Raw genomic sequence first — 23,638 nt, forward strand, 5'->3', positions numbered from 1 at the left:
CATTTAAGCACTCGGACAAGCCAGTGAGGTCGTAACATGAACAGTTGAGGGTCTTTTGTTTCTCCGGACCACATATAACAATCACCAATATTGGAGTGGGTAGGTCCTTCTAAAGGTCCAAGCCTGTGACTCTTCAGAAAACCACCATTTATACTGATGAACCTAGTGGCAGGGCAAGAATAAAGATGCAGATGTACAGAATGGACTTGAGGACACAGTGGGAGAAGGGTAAGCTGGGACGAAGTGAGAGAGTAGCATTGACATATATATACTACCAAATGTAAAATGGATGGCTAGTAGAAAGCTGCTGCATAGCACAGGGAGATCAGCTCCATGCTTTGTGACGACCTAGAGGGGTGGCATAGGGAGGGTGGGAGGGAGGCTCAAGAAGGAGGGGATATGGGGGTATAGGTATACATATAGCTGATTCACTTTGTTGTACAGCAGAAACTAACACATACAACATTGAATAGCAGTTATACTCCCATAAAGATATATATATATATATACACATATATATATATATCTATATATATATATAAAAGAAAACCACCATTTACTAAGCACTTCTGTGTGCACCACAATCTTCCCATAAGTAGAAATCTTGATCCTTGTGTCTGCTGTGTTTACGACCTGTCTGAGGAAGGTGAATACTTTGAAACCACAATGAGATGAGGGAGCTACAGAGAAGCAAACCCCTACAGAGGTGCCGGGGAAGTCTGGGCACATGGCAGTCGGAGAAGGCTCTCAGAGAGAGTGAGCCTTGAGCTGTGGCTCTGAAGACACAGTGGCCTGACATGGCTGCAGGGGTGAGGGCTGGGCATCCCATGCAGGAGACCAGCTGGAGAAAAGGTACAGGGGTGGGAGCTTGCGTGATTCAGGGTGAGAGAAAGGAGGAAGAATGGCTCAGCTGGAGTGTGTAGAGATGAGGCTGAAGTGTATACTTGGCAGAGGGATGTGGGGCAGCAGCACTTGAAGACCAAGTGGAGGGGTGTAGACGGTATGTGCAAGGCAGTGCGGAGCTACAGTAGATTCTTAAGCAGGGGGGGATGACACTGAAATCAGCGTGTGTTTGATATCTTCTCTGTAGATGGATATGGAATAGAACTAGGGAGTGAGATGAGAGAGATAAAGAGACAGGGAAGGAAGGGGGTGGGGCAGGGAGAAAATATCCAGAGGATCTCTGTAGTTAAAGTTTGGGACAAGGTTGTGGATAAATGCGGTTGGTGACTGTAGAGTTCTAGAGGGAGCTAGACATTCGAGAGGTATTTCAGCAGAAGAATGGGCAGGACATGTCCATGTCTGATTGCGTAGGAGACAGCTGAGGAGGCCTCTCAGACGACTGAGCCTGGATACTGATGAGCCTATTTGACAGACATGAAAACTTTGGGAAGAATAAGTGTTTGAAGGTATGCTTTCAGTACACACAGTCCTATGTTGGGCAAAAATGATTTGCTGAAAACGGCACGGCATTTTCTAGGGTCAGTGTAGCCTGTAGTCAGTGTGGTCAGTTGACCGCCAGATGGCGCACACATGCCCTGGTAAGGAGGTGATATGGCCCTTTGAGAGCTGTCAGAAGAAATCAATCAATCGTCAGTCCCGACTGCAGATGGAGCCAAATTCAGATGTGCAGATTGGTAGAAAAAGGTAAACAAGCAAGAATCAGCTGTATATAGTAGGTTTCAAGAGTTCTCAGGGAGGGATAAATTGGGAGATTGGGACTGACATATACACACTACTCTATATAAAATAGATAACTAATAAGAACCTGCTGTATAGCACAGGGAACTCTACTCAATATTCTGTAATGATCTATATGGGAAAAGAATCTAAAAAAGACTGGATATATGTATATGGATAACTGATTTACTTTGCTGTACAGCAGAAATTAACACAACATTGTAAATCAACTATACTCCAATAAAAATTAATTTAAAAAAAACAGGACAGTCCAATAACCATTTCCATGCAGTGGAGTATTGGAAAGAGGTCCTGGCTGGAGCTGTATACTTAGGACACATTAGTTATGGCCAAGGGTATCACTATGATGAAGTGTTTAGATTAGGGTTTCTTGACACTGACCTGAGATCCTTGATACCCTATGGCTACAGTTTTTACACATTTGAGGCCACAAAATCAACTAGAATGCTTGTAAAAATGCAGATACCTGGGCCCCATCTGGAGATTCTGATTTGGTTTGGATTTAGAGTAAGGCCCAGGAACTGGCATTTTTACCAAGCACCACAGGTGTATGGGATGCAGGTGGTCCTGGGTCCCCTCGACCTGATGTGAAAATTTTCTGGGAAAAGAGTCAGTCACTCTCCTTAAAGGGGTTCCTGACCCTAGAAATATTGGGAGCTACTAGCCTTCAGGTAAGAGTGAAATGTCTGAGCCAAATTTGGGGATGTAGAGAGGGGGACACACCCCATCTGGAGGGAGGCAGGTGATAGAAGAAGCACCAGGAAAGAGAGAGAGTGATCTGAAGATGGAGGAGGGAAGCCCGCAGGTCTCATGCCTTGAAGCTGGAGAATTTCAGAAGAGAAAGGATGACAAACGGTTCCAAAGAGCTCAGGAGCAGAGTGCTACAGTGATGATGACTGTCCCAATATCCTGGGATGCCAACTGAGCTGCTCACGGCCCCTTACACCCAGAAGAAGCCCCAAATATGAGTCATTATAATAATGTCAAATGTCAAATGTGTGCCTACTAGCTATTTAGCAAACCATCTTTCAGGATGTTTTTTTAGCTCCTGACCCTTCTCCTCTTCTGGAATAACAGACCCTCTAAGAACACGTGTGGGCAGCCACGTTCATGTTAACACTGTATGCAGGGCTGTTTCCTGGGTCTGCCAGCAGTGCAGCTACACAGGACTGCACGCTAAGAAGGGAGCTCCCTGCTTGGGTTTAAATGCTCTGCAGTTGCCATTTGGACATTCTTTTTTTTTTTTTTTTTTTTTTTTTTAACATCTTTATTGGAGTATAGTTGCTTTACAATGGTGTGTTAGTTTCTGCTTTATAACAAAGTGAATCCGTTATACATATACATATGTTCCCATATCTCTTCCCTCTTGTGTCTCCCTCCCTCCCACCCTCCCTATCCCACCCCTCTAGGTGGTCACAAACCACCGAGCTGATCTCCCTGTGCTAAGCGGCTGCTTCCCACTAGCTATCTATTTTACGTTTGGTAGTGTATATATGTCCATGCTACTCTCTCACTTTGTCACAGCTTACCCTTCCCCCTCCCCATATCCTCAAGTCCATTCTCTAGTAGGTCTGTGTCTTTATTCCCGTCTTACCCCTAGGTTCTTCATGACCTTTTTTGTTTTTTTCTTAGATCGTTAGGACAATCTTAATCATTTTTTCTTTGAATTTGTGCTCTGTAAGTGATGTCTGATGGGACAGTGGAGCATGGCCCAGGGGCTTTGAGTCTTGATTTATATGTGGCCCTGCCTCCTATCTCCTCCCTGCTTCCCCAGGACAGATTTTCCCCTGCCTGCTCCTGTGCCCCTTGATGTGTCCTCCCCACTCCCTGCCCTATCAGTGACTGCTGCCACCTGCCACCCCAGTGGGGGCCCAGGCTCGAGTGCAGGGGAGGCTAGGGTTGGGTGTGTGCCCTGCGTGCTTTTGTCCCAGGGAGCCCCTGTGCCTGTGAGGGTCTGTACTCATGCGGTGAGTAGCCCATGCCTCAAGGAGTACGACATTAAGTAGCAAATAAAAAGCCCCACCATGGCAGGTCAAGAGAGGTTGTGGAAGAAAGGAAAAAGCCTTTTTCCTGCTTCATGAACAAGGGACCCTGCATTTTCATTTTGCACTGGGCCCTGCAAATGGCTCTGATTACCCCAACCAACACTCCTAGCTGGAGTTGATTAGAATTGGGTAGATGCGTGATAGGAGCTGAACCACTTAGATTTTTTTCTCCTTGCAATCTAAAGTTGACCCACAATGCCCCTACTTATGTAAAGTAGAGGTCTGTGGATGGCCATGCACAGTGAAAAATGTCAGTCTGCAGAGAGAAGAAAATGAAGGAGAGAGAAGCAGAGATGAGGGACTGGGTGTCTGCTAGAGAGTCAGAAAGGCTGAGAGAGGAGCTGTGTGGGTTCCCAGTGGCTTTCCGGTTCCTGGCTCCAGCCCCCTGGGTCAGGCTGCTTCCCCTTCCCTCCTGGTCTGTCTGTGAGATACCCTTCTGTCTCATGAGGCAAGCTTTGTTTTCACCAGACTGGGTTTCATTGTCATCTTCCTGGACCCACAGACAGATTGCGTTTCCCTGCCTTCCTTCCATGGTGGGGGTGGGGAAGTGAGATACCTCCAGGCCTGACCTTTTAAAGCACCCAATGGGTGCCATCCTTTGTTCCCCTCTCTTCCCTTGGGAGTGACCTTGGTGCCTGGTGCTCAGATGATGGAGCTACAAGACGGCAGCACTTGGCCCTCTGAGTCCCCAGAACTGCCTAGGAGAGTCACCCAAATTTCGCTGGACTCTGTGGAGTGGGAAATAAGCCTTTGCTGTGTTAAGCTGCTGAGATTTTAAGGTTTAATTGTTACCAGAGCATGGGCAAACCTAGCTTGACAAACACATCCCTCTATCTTTTTAATAATTTATAACCTCTCACCCGCTTTTCCTCAGCTAAGCTCTAACGGGTTCCTGCTACAAGCAAACAGTAGAATCTTAATCGAGACAGGATATATAGGCACCAGAGTTATGGGGAGTGAATAATAAAGAAGTGTAAGTGTAAGTCTCACTTCCTGTCTTCAAGGGCAGGTGCTGGCCAGTGGCTAACACTATAGGCTTCTGGAAAACCTGACTCCTTGGATCCTCCCACCACAGCCATTCCAAGTCATAGGAGAAGATGCTTATCTCTAATTTCCTTTTAGTAGCCTCCTCTTTCACCCTGGGATGGTGTCAGAACTGATGTTGCCTGACCCAAGTGTCCTGCTTAGCACAGTAATGCCCACAGAGGAAGTGGCTACACATTTCCCAAAGCCTTGCTGGTAGAGGAAAAAAAGAAGCCAAAAAATCCAAATAGATTTATCATTGCAACAAAAAGAATAAAATACATAGGAATAAACCTACCTAAGGGGACAAAAGACCTATATGCAGAAAACTATAAGACACTGATGAAAGAAATTAAAGATGATACAAACAGATGGAGAGATATACCATGTTCTTGGATTGGAAGAATCAACATTGTGAAAATGACTCTACTACCCAAAGCAATCTACAGATTCAATGCAATCCCTATCAAACTACCAATGGCATTTTTCACAGAACTAGAACAAAAAATTTCACAGTTTGTATGGAAACACAAAAGACCCCGAATAGCCAAAGCCATCTTGAGAAAGAAAAACAGAGCTGGAGGAATCAGGTTCCCTGACTTCAAACTATAGTACAAAGCTACAGTAATCAAAACAGTATGGTACTGGCACAAAAACAGAAATATAGATCAATGGAACAGGATAGAAAGCCCAGAGATAAACCCACGCACATATGGTCACCTTATCTTTGATAAAGGAGGAAAGAATAAACAATGAAGAAAATACAGCCTCTTCAATAAGTGGTGCTGGGTAAACTGGACAGCTACATGTAAAAGAATGAAATTAGAACACTTCCTAACACCATACACAAAAATAAACTCAAAATGGATTAAAGACCTAAATGTAAGGCCAGACACTATCAAACTCTTAGAGGAAAACATAGGCAGAACACTCTATGACATAAATCACAGCAAGATCCTTTTTGCCCCACCTCCTAGAGTAATGGAAATAAAAACAAAAATAAACAAATGGGACCTAATGAAACTTAAAAGCTTTTGCACAGCGAAGGAAAACATAAACAAGATGAAAAGACAACCCTAGAATGGAAGAAAATATTTGCAAACGAAGCAACTGACAAAGGATTAATCTCCAAAATATACAAGCAGCTCAGGCAACTCAATATCAAAAAAACAAACAACCCAATCCAAAAATGGGCAGAAGACCTAAATAGACATTTCTCCAAAGAAGATACACAGATTGCCAACAAACACGTGAAAGGATGCTCAACATCACTAATCATTAAAGAAATGCAAATCAAAACCACAGTGAGGTGTCACCTCACACCAGTCAGAATGGCCATCACCAAAAATCTACAAACAATAAATGCTGGAGAGGGTGTGGAGAAAAGGGAACCCTCTTACACTGTTGGTGGGAATGTAAATTGATACAGCCACTATGGAGAACAGTATGGAGGTTCCTTAAAAAACTAAAAATAGAACTACCATATGACCCAGCAATACCCTGAGAAAACAAGAATTCAAAAAGAGTCATGTACCACAATGTTCATTGTAGCACTATTTACAATAGTCAGGACATGGAAGCAACCTAAGTGTCCATTGACAGATTAATGGATAAAAAAGATGTGGCATATATATACAATGGAATATTACTCAGCCATAAAAAGAAACGAAATTGAGTTATTTGTAGTGAAGTGGAAGGACCTAGAGTCTGTCATATAGAGTGAAGTAAGTCAGAAAGAGAAAAACAAATACCGTATGCTAACACACATATATGGACTCTAAAAAAAAAAAAGGTTCTGAAGAACCTAGGGGCAGGACAGGAATAAAGATGTAGACATAGAGAATGGACTTGAGGACACGGGGTGGGGGAAGGGTAAGCTGGGACAAAGTGAGAGAGTGGCATGGACATATACACACTACCAAATGTAAAATAGCTAGCTAGTGGGAAGCAGCTGCATAGCACAGGGAGATCAGCTCAGTGCTTTGTGACCACCTGGGGGGGGGGTTGGGAGGGTGGGAGGGAGACGCAAGAGGGAGGGGATATGGGGATATATGTATACGTATAGCTGATTTGTTATACAGCAGAAACTAACACAACATTGTAAAGCAATTATACTCCAATAAAGATGTTAAAAAAAGAAAAGAGAGAGACATGTACCACAGTGTTCATTGCAGCACTATTTACAATAACCAGGACATGGAAGCAACCTAAGTGTCCATCGACAGATGAATGGATAAAGAAGATGTGGCATATATATACAATGGAATATTACTCAGCCATAAAAAGAAGTGAAATTGAGTTATTTGTAGTGAGGTGGATGGACCTAGAGTCTGTCATATAGAGTGAAGTAAGTCAGAAAGAAAAACAAATACCGTATGCTAACACATATATATGGAATCTAAAAAAAAATGGTTCTGACGAACCTAGGGGCAGGACAGAAATAAAGATGTAGACGTAGAGAATGGACTTGAGGACATGGGGAGGGGGAAGGGCAAGCTGGGATGAAGTGAGAGAGTAGCATTGACATATATACACTACCAAGTGTAAAATAGATAGCTAGTGGGAAGCAGCTGCAAAGCACAGGGAGATCAGCTCGGTGCTTTGTGACCACCTAGAGGGGTGGGATAGGGAGGGTGGGAGGGAGACGCAACAGGGAGAGTATATGGGGATATATGTATAGGTATAGCTGATTCACTTTGTTATACAGCAGAAACTAACACAACATTGTAAAGCAATTATACTCCAATAATGATGTTAAAAAAAAAAAAAAGAAAGTAAGGCCTGGTTCTGCTGCCATAGGAAGAGCTAGTGAAAGATGCAACTTCATAAACCTGATATTTCCAGGTCTGGAACACCTCCGAGGTCTGTAGTCTTGACTCTCTCCTACTCCTGCTCCCAGCAAGGACTCCCTGGGGCTCAGGATTCATGCCAGCCACAGCTTCAGTGCCAGAGAGGAGCTCTGGCCAGAGTGGGGGTGGTCCCCTCTTTCCCTTGGGAGGCAGGCATGCTTGACTTTCCTTAAGGGATGGCCTGACAGGGTCCAAGCCCGAATCCACATTTGGAGCCCGAATCCACCAACACTAAAACAACTTGCTAGTTTGCTCAGTGAGGCCAGTTGAGTGAAAACATCATCAGCTACACTAGGTGTTCTGAGAGTGGCCTATCCATTTGTTTACCAAAGGTTGAACTGTCTACAGCTTTGAGGCCTCAGTTCCTACCCTCTGTGTGCTGGTCCATCCTCTGCAACCACCCCTGCTGCCAGCTATTCTGCCAGTCCCAGGGCACCTGACGTGGGAAAGTATGTATCTTTCCTCACATGCCCCCATTAAACTGAAGCTTTGGTCCAATCTCATTTATTTGGTGCATTTCAACTTTGGATTATGACCATGGCAACCTTAAAAATGAGTAGAGTAGGGATGGCAAATAGGTTTTTTTGTTTGTTTTTTTGTTTTAATTTTTTTGGCCGCATTGGGTCCTAGTTGCGGCACGCAGGATCTTTGTTGAGGTACGCGGCTCTTTGTTGCGGTGCATGGGCTTCTCTCTAGTTGTGGCGTGTGGGTTTTCTCTCTCTAGTTGTGGCGTGCAGGTTTTCTCTTCTTTAGCTGTGGCGCACAGGCTCCAGGGCGCGTGGGCTCTGTAGTCGTGGTGGGTGGGTTCCAGAGTGCATGGGCTCTGTAGTTTGCAGCACGCGGGCTCTCTAGTTGAGGCGTGTGAGCTCAGTAGTTGTGGCGCGTGGGCTTAGTTGCCCTGTGGCATGTGGGATCTTAGTTCCCTGACCAGGAATCGAACCCATGTCCCCTGCATTGAAAGGCGGATTCTTTACCACTGGACCATGAGGGAAGTCCCAGCAAATAGGTTTTATTTGAAGTGCCAGTTCTAATCAATTAGTACAACTTTCTGCAACACCAGAAAAGAATGACCTGAGACCTGAGGCCATGCTCGGCAGCAACTGTGATCCACTATTGATGTCTGCCTGGAAAAAGGATAAGGAGTGTTATCACTGGGTTGGAGTCTCATGGCTGCAAGGAGAATGGGCACTGTGGATTTCAAGCAGCTCTGTTGCAACAAGCAGTTCAGCAATATTATGGTTTAGAGATTTTCCAACAAGTCCCTATGTGGTGGCCACTGGAGGTGAAGAATTACCCAAGACCTGCCTTCTTCAAGATACCTGCTCTTCCAGAAGACATGCTTCTGGGGTCCCAAGGAAACCTGCGCTCAGGGGTAAGATGCATCCAGAAAACATGTCATTTGACAAACTCTGCACTAGCAAAAACCCCAGACTACTCTAGCTAGTGAACTGCCCTCACTATTCACCTGAGATGTCACCAGCTGCACAAAACTACACGGCATCTGTCTTTGTCCCCAGAGCAACCACAGCTGAGTCCTGGGAAAGGGACAGGAATGGGGTTTCATGGTCACAGCTGGTCTAGCTTCAAGTCACATGCACCTGCTTTTTTAAAGATGAATCTAGTGTGGAGCTAGATCTTGTTCTCAGGCCCCAAGCCCAGGGTCTGCCCTGGCAATCCTTCCTGAAGGCATTTTCTGGGAGCTCTGGACCAAGGCTCTCTGTCCCTCTCCCCAAAGTTCCCCAATTCAGTCCTGGGTCCTGTCACCTCCCCACCCCCAATCCAGGCAGCTTGGCCTATCCCTAGGTACCTCCTTGCCTTGCAACTTGCACTTTTCATACCTAAGTTTTAATTGAAGGGCTTTCTGTGTAAAAGGAGGCCCACTTTCAAGCTATCATGAAAAATGAAGGGGCTGGCATTTGAAAAGCATTTTTAGGTGCCAAAGAATAACCTCCTCAACCCATTTCCAGCATAGATGCGATCCCGCCAGCCTCTCCTAAGTGGTCTTAATAGCTCCAGTCCACATTCACTGAACAGCTTGGCTCTCATTCTATCACTATAAAAATCAGAAAGGAAGAGGCTTTTCCTGTGCCTCTCAACAGGGCTTTTGTGCCTGTAATTCCATCCATTTGAGCATTTCTCCAGCGCTCATTACTGTCACACACGGGAACGCTGAAAAGGGACTCCCAGAGATGGAAGAAAGGTGCTTAAGCCACAAGGGTTTCAGAATAAAGGATCAAGCTGTTCTGAAGATATTTAATTTTCTGTGAGGGCTGAAATGTGACTTGAGTAACTCAATTAGCATTTTCTAAGAAGCCACAGGATTACAGCTTTTCTCTCTGAGGCTAAACTAAGCAAACAAGAGTCAGACTTGGACACAGGGTTCCTCAGAGAAGCATCTTTCTTACCAGCCCACCACTTCCATTAATCACTTACATAAATCACAGGTTTAGTCATTCAACAGACTCAACCAGAGCTCCTAACGCACGGCAGGTAACGAGAGGTACTGGGGAGAATATTGCAGAAGAGGTTTCTTACAACTCCACACACACTGTGCACTGTGAAGTGACCAGGACCTCCCCAGAGCCTGGGGCCATAGACTGAGGAGATCCAACACAAGCTTCAGATGGCTTCAAAGTCTTGTGGTTATCTTTAAAGTCCATGAGAGCTGTGCATTTACTCCGTAAAAGGATTTTTTCTTTCTTTTTTAAATTGAAGTAGAGTTGACCTACAATATTATATTAGTTTCAGGTATACTACATAGTGATTCAACATTTATATACATTATAAATTGATCACCATAAGTCTAGTAATTTGTCACAGTACAAAGTTACTGCAATAATACTGACTATATTCCCTATGCTGGACACTACATCCCCATGACTCATTTATTTTATAACTGGAAGTTTGTGCCCCTTAATCTCCCTCACTTATTTCACTTACCCCCTAACCCCCCTTTCCTCCCTGTTTGTTCTCTATATCTGTGAGTCTGTTTCTGTTTTATGTTTGTTCATTTGTTTTGTTTTCTAGTTTCCACATATAAGTGAAATCATACAATATTTGTCTTTCTCTGTCAGACTTAATTCACTTAGCGTATTACCCTTTAGGTCCATCCATTTTGCTGCAAATGGCAAAATTTCATTCTTTTTTAATGGCTGAGTAGTATTCCATTGTATGTATATATCACATCTTCTTTAACCATTCATCTATCAATGGGCACTTAGGTTGCTTTCATATTTTGGATATTGTAAATAATGCTGCAATGAACATAGGGGTACATATATCTTTTCTAATTCGTTTTTTGTTTTCTTCAGATAAATACTCAGATGTGGAATTGCTGGATCATATGGTAGTTCTATTTTTAATCTTTGAGGAACCTCCATACTGTTTTCCATCATGGCTACACCAATTTATAATCCCACCAACAGGGCATGAGAGTCCCCTTTTCCCCACCTCCTTGACACTTGTTTTTAGTTGTCTTTTCGATAACAGTCATTCTAACAGGAGTGAGGTGATACCTCATTGTGGTTTTGAATTGCATTTCCTTGATGATTAGTGAAGTTGAGCATCTTTTCACGTGTCCGTTGGTCCTCTGTATGTCTCCCTTAGAAAAATGCCTATTCATGTCCTCTACCCACTTTTTAATTGAATTGTTTGTTTTTTGATATTGAGTTGTTTGAGTTTTTTATATGTTTTGGATATTAACCCCTTAACAGATACATCAGTTACAAATATCTTCTCCCATTTGTTTGGTTGCCTTTTCGTTCTGTTGATGGTTTCCTTTGCTGTGCAAAAGATTCTTATGTAGTCCCATTTGTTTATTTTTGCTTTTGTTGCCCTTGCCTGAGGAGACAGAGCCAAAAAAATATGGCTAAGACTGATGTCAAAGAGTGTACTACCTGTTTTCTTCTTACATTTAAGTCATTAATCCATATTGAGTTTATTTTTGCATATGGTATAAGAAAGTGGTCCTGTTTCATTTTTTTGCATGTGGCTGTCCAGTTTCCCCAACACCATTTTATTGAAGAGACTGTCTTTTCTCCACTGTCTGTTATTGGCTTCCTTATTATAAATTAATTGACCATATAAGCATGGGTTTATTTCCAGGCTCTCTATTCTGTTTCATTGATCTATGTGCCTGTTTCTGTGCCAGAACCATACAGTTTTGATCACTATATCATTGTAATAGTGTTTGAAATCAGGAAGTTCGAAGTTCTTTGTTCTTCTTCCTTAAGATTGCTTTGGCTATTTGGGGTTTTTGTGGTTTTACACAAATTTTAGGATTATTTGTTTCAGTTCTGTGAAAAATAACATTGGCATTTTGATAGGGATTTTATTGACTCTGTAGATTGCCCTGGGTAGTATAGTCATTTTAATTTTAACAATATTAATTCTACCAGTCAGTGAATACAATATATCTTTCCATCTGTTTGTGTCATCTTCAGTTTCTTTCATCAGTGTTTTGTAGTTTTCCGAGTACAGGTCTTTTATCTCCTTAGTTAGAGGTTCATATATAACAACTTATGTTATAGTAGTCTATTTTAAGTTGATAGTAACTTAAGTTTGAGCACATCCTAAAAGCACTACATTTTTACTTCCCCTCCCTTCATTTTATGTCTTTAGCATCATATGTTACATCTTTTTGTGTATCTCTTAACAAATTATTTTAGATATATTTTACTACTTTTGTTTTTTAACCTTAATATTAGCTTTCTAGGTAGTTGATCCACTACCTTTACTATATGTTTGCCTTTACCACTGAAATTTTTTTCTTTCATAATTTTCTTATTTCTAATTATGGTCTTTTCTTTTCCATTTAAAGAAGTCCTTTTAACATTTCTTGTAAGGCCTCTTTAGTGGTAATGAATTCCTTTACAAGCTTTTGCTTGTCCAGGAAACTCTTTATGTCTCCTTTAATTCTGAATGATAACCTTGTTGGGTAAAGTATTATTGGTTGTAAATTTTTTCCTTTCAGTACTTTCAGTATATCATGGCACTTCCTTCTGGCTATAAAGTTTCTGCTGAAAAATCACCTGATAGTCTTATGGGGGTTTCCTTGTACATGACTAGTTTTTTTATTGCTGCTTATAAGATTCTTTAACTTTTGACATTTTAATTATAATGTGTCTTGGTGTGGGCCTCTTTCGGTTCATCTTTTTGGGGATTCCCTGTGCTTCCTGGACTTGGATGTCTGTTTCCTTTGCCAAGTTAGGGAAGTTTTCAGATATTATTTCTTCAAGTAGGTTTTCTGTCCCTTTCTCTCTCTCTCTCTTTTCTTCTTCTGGGACCCCTGTAATTCAAATGTTAGTATGCTTGACCCAGAGGTCCCTTAAATTATCTCATTGTTTAAAATTCTTTTTTCTTTTCACTGTTTTGATTAGGTGATTTTCACTATTCTGTCTTCCAGATTGCTGATCTGTTCTGCATCCTCCAATCTGCTATTGATTCATTCTAGTGTATTTTTCATTTCAATTATTGTATCCTTCAGTTCTGATTGGTGCTTTTTTATATTTTCTTTCTCTTTGTTGAAATTCTCACTGAGTTCATCCATTGTTCTCTAGAGTCAGTGGGCATCTTTATGACTATTACTTTGAACTCTATCTTGTAAATTGCTTATCTCTGTTTAATATAGTTCCTTTTCTGATGTTTTGTCTTGTTTTTTCATTTGGAAGGTATTCCTTTGTCTCTTTATTTTGTCTAACTCTCTGTGTTTGTTTCTATGTATTAGGGATGTTGGCTACATCTCCTAGTCTTGGAAGAGTGGCCTTATGTGAAAGGTGTCCTGTGGGGCTCAGTGGTGCAATCCCCCCTGGTCACCAGAGCACTGCTGTGGGCATGCTGATGCATGGGGCTGGCCTTCAGTGCAACTGACTTCGAGGCCAGTCTAGGACTATTGTGGGTGCTCTGTAGTGCGGGGCTGGCCCCCTGGAGTGGGAGCCACTTTGGAGGGGTGCTGGTGCCAGCCAGGGCTGCCCAGTGGTTGGGGCAGGGCAGAAAGTGTTTTGGAGGGACCAGCTGGAGTGGGTCCTCAGGGGAAAGTCAGGGTGGGGCACACAGTGTTAGTCAGGTTGATGGACAGTGACAGAAATGGCTCCATGCCCAGAACAAGCCCCTCCAGATCCCTGCCCCTCCAGCGCATGCCTTAAAATTCATCAATGAGTCTCCTTCTCATGTGACCCAAGCACTTTTCAAGCTGCTGCCTCTGTGCTGGGAGTCAGAGTGAGTGAATGTGTGTGCAAGCCCTTCAGGAGCGTCTCAGTCTCCCACAGCCCTTCCGCTCTCCTGAACGTAAACCTTACTGGTTTGCAAAGCCAGGCATTATGGGGGCTTGTCTTCCCAGTACAGATCCCCCAGGCTGGGGAGCCTGATGTGGGGCTTGTAGCCCTTGCTCCTCAGGGGGAATCTCTGTGGCTGTGACATCCCTCCTGTGTGTGGGCTGCTGCACTGGGGGTGTGGGTTGGACTAGACTGTGTCTCTGCCACTCCTGCCTGTCTCACTGTGTCCTTTGCTTTCTGTTCTTAGTTTAGAAAATCTGTTCTGCTAGTCTTCAGGTGGTTCTCAGAGATAGTTGTTCTATAAGTAATTATAGTTTCGGTGTGTTCATGGGAGGGAGTGAGCTCAGGGTCTTCCCACTCTGCCCTCTGGATGTGGACCTCTCCATAATACACGTTTAATGCAAAAATAATTTCCCTCTGTTTCCTAAGAATGCTACACCCCCTTCTCAGAGGCAGGAAATGCAGTTTCTGAAATCAGGCACCGTAGGCCCATCCTTGGGCCTGGTTAGTGCCTGGCTGGGGCAGAGGGTGATGAATTGGGTGACTGGTCTCAGTTCAAGGTACCACACAATTCTAATTACCCAAGACCTAGTTATTTTCCATTGCCATATTACTATGGCCATACTGAAAATATTATTTTTCATAATTACATTATAATTGGTTTTTAGCCCAGTAAAAAACATCTGGTAAAAGCAAACCAACATGTATTTTCATAACCTAAAGGGTTCCTAGGTATTCATTCTGTCCCTGGCCCATTGGCCAGCACAGATGTTCCCCACATGAGCTTCTGAAGGGCAGGAGGCAGGCGTCCCTGCCCTGAGATGAGAGGCCGGTCTCTGTGAGACTCTGGAATAATCACATCAAGACCATTCCCCTGGGACTTCCCTGGCGGTCCAGTGGTTAAGACTGTGCTTCCACTGCAGGGGGTGCGGGTTCAATCTCTGGTCAGGGAACTAAGATCTTGAGCAGCCAAAAGAAAACAAGAAAAAAGACCACCCCCCTCTTCCCCTGCCCCATCCATCAGCCATTCCAGGTCCTAAGGCTTGATGTGCCTTGAGGTTAATTCCCTCCCTCCTTTCTACTTGTCCTTGATTCATTGAGTGGAGGGGGACAGAGTATGACCAACCTCCAGTCCCACCCAGCACATAGTAGGCACCACACAAAGCACTCTTCATAAAAAGTATTTTCTTAACTAATTAGCGGTTTGCATCTAGAGCTTCCCATTCAAGCAATATGTATGATATAGGGAAATAATTACTTCTGGTAAGAGCTCTCTACTATTTAGCAAGGCCTTTTTCCTTTCTTTTCCCGTTTAAAAAACTAATGGAAATAAGGAAAACATCAATGGCCTCAGTTCAGGGTACCACACATTTCTAATTACCCAAGATCTAGTTATTTTCCATGGCTGTATTTCTATGGCAATACCAAAAATATTATTTTTCAAAATTATATTACTATTGATTTTCAGCCCATCGAAAACATCTGGTATACAAGTAAACCAACATATATTTTTATAACCTAAGGAGTTCCTAGGTGTTCATTCTGCCCCAGCCCTTTGGCCAGCATATGTGTTTCCCGCATAAGCTGCTCTTGGTCAGTGCTCAGCCAGCCTACCTGTCAGGCAGATACCCCTGGTGCTGTTGCACAGGTCCACCATCACTCGGATCTGCAGGAAGAGAGGACCATTAATAGCGGTATGGTAGGCAGTGGACCCTGAACTTGCCCTTTATTCAGACAAGCAGAAAGCAATTATAAAAATTTACAAAATAACTTCAGGAGAATATGTAGAAGTCTGAGGAAAAGTTACCCTAAAACTGAAAAGAAACCCTTAAAAGATCTAAAGATTTTTTTATATCTGCAGCTCATCTATCAACATTGTCAACAGAATCTCCTTGATTTCTACCAAACTCTGAGAAGGCTGAGGATGGGGAAGGAATCACCAAATCTACATCCAGGCTGGCCCCCCCAGTGTCTGAAGGGCTCAATCTGTGGGTCTGAATAAAGAGGGCTGGTGAGCTTAGCAGTCAGAAGCAAACACTTAACTATCTGAGTGAGTACGGGTGAGGTACTTAACTCCTTGACACTTTGGTTTCCTCTGAAATTGTAGATTATATGAGTAGCTGTCTTGAAGGTTAGGCAGCTCCATGTCTGGCATGTGGAAACTGCCCTTAGAGTGATTCTCATGCCATGTGGACACTGCCTACTTGCCACTGGATGGCCACCTGGAATACATGGTCACTGCATTGTGGTACCATCCTGACACCTGGTTCCCACACACCACTTTACTCTCCTCCCCCCATCCATTTTCCATGCTGCTGCTAATGAGCTTCACAAAACCCAAATCTGATCAGGTCAGCCCTGCTTCAAACACTTTTGTGACTCCTTGCTGCTCTAAAGATACAACAAAATTCCTCCTTCTCTGGCCTCAGCTCACACCATTCCCCCCTCCCTTTCTGTTCTCTAGTTCCACTCTGCCTCAGTTTGCTCATCTGTAAAATGGGGCTATTTGTAGTACTTACATCTTAGGATTGTTGTGAAGCTTAAGTGAAGTTATATGTGAAGCTCTTAGAACAGTGCCTGGCGTGTAGGAAGCACACACAAAAGTGTTTTCTGTTTTGTGGAGGTAGCAGAGAGTGCAGATAGAGGCATGAATCCTGAAGTCAAACTGCTTGTGTTCTAATCATGGCTTTGCCATTCACAAGCAGTGTGACCTTGGGAAAGTTACTTAACCTCTCTGTGCTGCAGTGTCCTTGTCTGTAAATGGAGTTAACAGTACCTACCTTACTTAAAGCATGGTTATGTGGATAAATGAGTGAATGCATGCAATACTCTCACAACAGGGCCTTGCATATGATAAGCAAACTTTATTTATGCTACTGTTTTGATGGTTCCTTGGATATGCCTGGAATGACTTAGTTAATTTATCAATTTACCATCCAAGAATTTCAAATTTATACATAGAGCAATTTTTAGACCCAAATAATGTGGCATTTCAAAACTGTGGGAAGAAACATTATTAGTTGGGAAATGGAGTTGAGACAGCTGGATAGACATGTGGGGAAAAATAAAAAAGATGGATCACTATTTCACTCCTTACACTAAACAAGTTAAGTGAGCCCCATTAATCAAAAAATTAAAAGTTAAAAGCAAACTAGTGAAAATACTGAAGGAAACCTTGGGGAAAATATTTATAATGGTATTAGAGTAGGAAAGACTTTTCTAAGAAAGAAACAACCCTCATGCTATATATAGGAAAAATGTGATAAATTCAACTGTCTAATAATTTAAAATTTCTGCAAGAGGTAAAATACTACAAGCAATAACAAAGGAGAAACACAAACTTAGAAAAATAATTGCAAAGGGCTTGTATATAAAGAGCTGTTACAAAGCAATAAGTAAAGGGAAAAAAACAAAAACAAAAACAAAGGAAAATGGGCATTGGACCCAGGCAGAAAGTTCAAAGAAAAAAAATAGTGCCTTATCTTCACTTATAGTTGAAGAAAAACATCAAATTATGAAATACTATTTTTACTTCTTAGGTTTGCTAACAAAAAGAATAACAGAGCACTTCTCACAAGGGTGTCGGGAAAGTAACACTCTCATATTGTGTTGATGGAAATGTAAAGGGATACTGCCTCTTTGGAGGGCATTTTGACAATACCTACTAAAATTTAAATGGATCTACATTTTGACTCATCAATTACACTTTGAGATTTATTCTGCAGATACACTCATATATGCATGAGAAGATGTAAGTACAAAGATGGTTGTTGCAAAAATGTGGGCAAAAGCAAAAACTAGAAACAACCTAAATAATTATCAGTGAGGTCTGGTTAGAGAAATTGTAGCATATTCACATAAGGAAATACTGTGAAAAACAGTAAATTTAAATCCATAAAGCTGATATTGAAAGATCTCCAAGATAAACGAAAAAATACAAGGTACAGAGCAGTATGTATAGTGTCCTTTCATTTATATAAAAAAGTAGTACATACAAAAATGCTACTTTAGGCTTCTCTCTTGCTGCTTTCCAGATTCTCTCTTTGTCTTTGACTTTCTACAATATTTCCGGAGAGAAACCTAAGAAGGAGAACTGAAACCTAAAAACTCCTCCTCAAGTAAGGAGCAGTAGAGAGCCAGGGTCAGAGGGAGCTATACTAAGCATGATTCGCCCTTCTGTTTTATTCAAAATTTTCGCTGATTTCTCTCTCAATGAAACTCTTTGTAAAAAGAACATGTTTTGATTTGAAGGAAAAATTTGTTTTGTCTTCTACCTAGGTTTATTTTGTTTGCTAGGAGATCCAGAGGGAAACTTGTACTGTACTTACTTTTTGTGAAGTGTGTCAGCAGGTGCTTATTGACTGCTTTAGAAATTTATTGTGAAATATATCATACATATCACAAAAATATGAAAGGTGTGCCAACAGTTTAAAGATGAATAATAAAACAAACATGTATACACCACCTTCAGCTAAGCAAGGCTTTAGAGCATCCCAGGTGCCCCTCCCAAAACACACCCTTCCCTCCCAGCCACAACCACTCCCTGAGCTGAAGTATATTGGGCCTTGAAACTCTCCCTTTTGTACAGATAGCAACAGAGAGGCTTAGTGAGGTGAGGTCATTTATTCAAGGTCACACAGCTTGCTCTTGGAAAAGCCAGGCTCAGCTCCAGGTTTCCTGATTCCAGGTTTACTGCACTTTCTATTACGGCTCTGATGAATATCTTAACGTAACCAGAAGAAATTTCGATTCACTGTGTTTAGTCATGCTCATAAATTAATGCAATCAGCTGCACTACAAAATTTATCATCTTAAAAAATTGTATAATTGTCCATTGAGAGGACCATTAGAGGCTTCACAATGCTTCATTTGTTGCCTGGGGGATCACAGCAGAAGGAGTAGTTAGAAACAACAGAAGCATCAATAGGGAAAATTAACCTTTCTCTCTTTTATGCTCATCACTGGTCTGCAGTTGGCACAGCTTCTATAAAAAATGATGAAGAAGGAGTTTTCATTTCCTGATCTTTTGGCTTCATTTATATGCTAAAAGTTAATGTAGATATTTACCAGTAAATTGTGTTAATCTTCACTTGGGAATATTCTTTTAACAAACATGGTCTATATAAGATTGTATCAAGGTAAAACATGGTATGAAAAGGTATGGCCATAAGAAAACCAGAAACTTTTTTTTTTTTTTCTGATAATAATGATTAAGAGTTTGGATGAAAAGAAGAAAAGTCAAAATTGAAAGTCACAAAATCTAGCTTGTCAAATTAAGGAGTCATATTTGGTATACAAGGCTTCCTAGATCTTGATTTAGGATTTGAGAATGGTGAAGTTGGAAGAGGCCTTAGAGCTCATTGTCCTGGGGGTGTCAGGCAGGACCCATCCAGCACGTGGCCCTGCCCCTTCTTGAGGCCATCTCCCCCTGCTCTCCCCCATTGCTCTGCTTCAATCACACTGGCCATCATCACTGGTCTTTGCCATGCCTTACAAGGCATGGGGACTTGTTTTCAGCTTTGACAACATATGGCAGCAATGGGAGAAAAGACAGCCAAAATGGGTCCCATTAGTAGCCTGACCAGACCTTCCAGTTTTCTCTCTGGATACAGAACTGGTCTCACTGGATTAGTAGAACTCATGGGATCTTAGGAAATTCATGGGCAAGGAAGGGGCTCCTGAAGAAAAGTAATGGACTTCTTGCTAATCTGGCATCAGATGGCTTGAGCTGGCTCTAATTCAAACTAAAAATAGATGGGACTAATTTGGCAGTCTCTATGAGAAAGAAAATGCTATGAACTGGGAATCTCACTTGCAGGAAGCTTATACAAGGATATCTGGGCAAGAATGCTTATTGCAACATTGTGATGGCAAAGGCATGCAAAAAATCTAAATGTTCATCAATAAGGCACTTGTTAAACAGATGAGAAAGAATGAAGTAGGTCTATATGTACTAATCTGGAAAGATGGCCTTGGCATACTGTTAAGTGATAAAAGCAAGGTGCAGCCCAAGCCGTATAACACAATACAACCTTTTTGTTGAAAAAGAATATTTAGATATGTCTGGATAAGCGCAGAGAAAAGTTGGAAGGCTCATGAACCAAACCATTAACAGATTTTTTTTCTCCTGGAGACTGAGACTAGGAGATAAAAGGGGGCTTTTCATTTCTTAGTTTACATTGTTTTAAAAGATATGTTGGGATTATGGGTGAATTTTACTTTGCTATGCTTTTAATAATTCAGAGAGAGAGAAGAGAGCATGCAAGCATTACATGAACCCAAAAGATGGGTCTAATGACCCAGCTTTCCCTGGGAATCCAAATATCATGCCTTCACAATAACCCCCATCACTTGGAATAACTTGGACAGATCTCTGTTGCTTCTAGACAAATGAACGTAGAATGAACTAGAACAGCTGTCTAGTGACTTTCAAATTGTTCATTAGTCGTAAGATTTTTCTTTTTCCCACATAAAGTGCCAACCCTCCAAATAAAAAAACAAATAAAATGAAGCTACTCTGGGTTAACTTATCTGTAAAATGAGAGGGTTGGACTAGGCAGATGATTTCAAACTCTGCTCCCAGGAGGAATCAGGGGAGGAAGTGGGGAGGGACACCTGGAGACCTAGAGTCAGGGGAGGAGGGATAAGAAAGCTGAGGTCCAAAGAAAGCAAGTGAAGTAGCTGGCCCAGCCTCCCCTAGCTGGTTCCAGAATAGAGTCCTGTTTTTCTCCCGCATCTACTTTTTCATACCATTTAGCCTTTGCAAAAGGAATTGTCTGAAATTCAACAGGAAATGCAAATTTTTGCTTTAGTCTACTTTGAATGTGAACAAGATATTAGATTTTTACCAGTTGATTATGCATCAACTTCAAGAAATCTCTTCTGTGCAAAAGAGAAAGGTTTAATCAAAAGTGTTTCTCATCAGAATGACTAGAGCTAAATGCCGTGTGCTGCCACTGCTCATCAGAACACAAAACCTCAGGTGGTTAGCTGGCCTCCCTCTTGAACTCCCTTCCTCTCACCCTTTACTCTCAGGACTGATTCACAAAAAAGTAAGGGAGCAAACCTGCCTGTCATCATCAGTTTACGTATTGCTAAAATAATGTGTCCTGTCACGGCTTCTCTGAAGTTCCCCAAGTACAGGTTCTGGTTTGCCGGGGGGAACAATGTTTAAACTCCAAGTCACCTTTCAGATCTGACCTATTTTGGAACTTAAATTCCATTTTCTTAGACAACTGAATACCCTTTATGGTGCTCCTTAATTATGCAAATTGCTGTTATTTTGTGTATGCACATGATCCTTTAGAAAACATTGAGCTATGAATGTGGTGGCCCAGCTGCTGGAGGGTTAGACCACAGGTATTGGCGGAATCCCTCATGAGGTCTGAAGCTGCGGTGAGCTACCCTGGATTCATCCCTCTGAAAGGCAGGAATTCACACTGGGACCAAGACATGGTGATGACAATCTGCAAACCCCAACAGGAAGGTGGGGTTTGCTATGTACGGGGTGAAATACTGAGGCACGACCTTCTTCCTGCAGCCCCACAGGAAGATCAGCCAAAGGTCTGGGCATTTGTCGCAAGTGAACAAACCCTGGTCATCCCACACTAATGGCCTGGGGCCGAGTGCTCTTGTCAGTTGAAACTGGTATCCTCGGAGCCCAGCTAAATCCTAACGAGTCTTCCCCAAAGACCTCCATTCCCACTAACTGCCCCCTTTACAGCCCAGCAGCATCACCACGTGGCTGCTTGTTGGCATGCTCTGTCACGTTTTTCGGGCTCCTCAACCAGATAGGCTCCTATTGGTAGGGACTGTACTACGTAATCTTCCTGTACACCGCATTCACTCATCTGGTCCCTTTGCCAGCATTAGAATGGCATTGAGCACATAGTAGATATTCAATAAATACTTCATTATTGACTACTCAATCAGTTGGGAGGGGAAATGTGCTCTTCAACCAATGATATTATTCCTTTTTTGACCAGGAGTATATGGGAACCAAACATCTAGCATGTGGTTACCTGTTTCTCTTTGTGCCCGTTTGCTTAAGATAACCTTATTTTGGCAAACACTCCACTAATCCCTAGAAAATACGAGCCTGGAGATGCTAGGGTTATCCTATAGGGTCCCTGATACATGGCTAACAGAAAATAACAGAAACATTTCATGCTGTCTTGAGTAGAAATACCTGGTTAGGGCTGAGTTGGCCAGGTAGAGACTGGGGTGCTGAATGAAAAGGAGTCTCAAACATCAATGAAAATGCAATGCCATAGGGAAAACATGGTATTCCCCAGCTCTTCCTGTTTTGCTAAGTAGATCAGAATGGAGGTGAAGACCAGCCTGCCCTCCAAGGAGCAGGGGTCTCAGACTACTTGTCCCTAAGGCATTTATTTTCCTGAGTAGCTTACAAGGGCTGAACTGAATTGCTAGTGATGGTGCGGCCTCCCATCGCCCTCTATCTCACCCTGCCTCAGTAATTGCCTGGATTCTCTAATAAAATGCTGAACACATAGTTAACATGTATTGGTTTAGAGTCCACCCACAGCCTTGGCCAGCCTTCTTGCACACAAAGGCTGGGGAGTCACAGAAGTTGAAGCAGCTCAGGCTGGGCCCAGGCCTCCTCAGCAATCCCAGTTGGAAGGGGCAGTTCCAGCAAACGCCCTCACCCAATGTCTCCAGCAAAATTACTTTCAGCTGGGATCAGGGCCGGGGGGCGGGGTGGGGAACAGCCCTGTGACATTTATTAACCCTGGGGACACCTAAAAATGCATGACAGAAGTCCCTGAAGGAGCAATTCCTTCCCCAGGTGTGCTTGGAGGCCTTCTTTAGGTCTGACCTGATGGGGGAGATGAGTGACTTGTTTACTGAGCAGGATCTCCTACTAGCTCCCCAGCCCCTTGACAAAACAGGACTCATGGCAATACTTACCCCAGGGAGTGGCTGTGAGGAGTAAACGAAGGAGTCCTTATAAAAACAACTTTTTGGTGTTCGTACAAGTGTTACATAAACATGATTGTCTCATGATTTGAATGTAAATCAGCTGATCCTGCTTTTTAAAAAATCGTCAATTCATACTATTTTAATCAAAGCCTGATTACTAGTTTCTAAATGTAAACAGAGTAGGATTTATAGAAATAGCCAGATATAAATTGATAAGTGCCCTAACCCACTAAATATAAGCCTCGATTGGTATTATAACTCTCTTCCTAAACCATTCCCTTCTCCCACCAGGAGCCCCTCAGGTGCCAGCAAGCCCCAGTTCTCAGCCTTGTCCTGTCTGCAGTTCAAGCAGCTGCCTCTCAGGAATGGCCTGTCCTTTTGCATTTCCTCCTGTCACCTGCTTAGTTGGGAGCTGCTGACAGCCTGGACTCCTCACGCTAACATGCTGACCCGGCTCCAGAACCAGGAGTGATGGGCCACTCTCAGAGGAGGCTCAGAACGCCTTCTCCCACTATCTCCTGTGCTCACACCTTTCTTCCTCCAGGTCGGAGATAGACTCAAACATGGAGACAACATGATGTTTTATCTACTTATACTGCATCTCATCCTGACACAGTTCTCCCCCAGTCATAAAAAAAAGAAAAAGTAGCAGCTAAAAATCAAGTTACTAAGTTCAAATCCAACTTTAAGAAGTTGTTTTGTATTGAATTGCCTATTTTCAAGCCCAGCAATTTTACAATTTATTCTGGCCAGTTGTTTCTTAAAGGGGAAAAGCTCTTTCTATCTCTGTGTATTTTAAACACATGCA

At 42.6% G+C, this 23,638-nt stretch overlaps 1 protein-coding gene across 2 annotated transcripts in view; it reads right to left on the reverse strand.

Moving 5' to 3' along the window:
- The window catches only part of GLDN (gliomedin), a 67,229-nt gene that overhangs the window by 21,671 nt on the left and 21,920 nt on the right, over positions 1 to 23,638 (reverse strand). For both annotated transcript variants that reach the window (XM_061182131.1, XM_061182130.1), the window contains exon 2: positions 15,505 to 15,556. In XM_061182131.1, coding sequence (XP_061038114.1) covers positions 15,505 to 15,556 — 52 coding nt within the window. The remainder of the gene's footprint in view (positions 1 to 15,504; positions 15,557 to 23,638) is intronic.

Source organism: Eubalaena glacialis, chromosome 2, assembly GCF_028564815.1.
Source record: "Eubalaena glacialis isolate mEubGla1 chromosome 2, mEubGla1.1.hap2.+ XY, whole genome shotgun sequence".
NCBI classification, from domain to species: Eukaryota; Metazoa; Chordata; class Mammalia; order Artiodactyla; family Balaenidae; genus Eubalaena; species Eubalaena glacialis.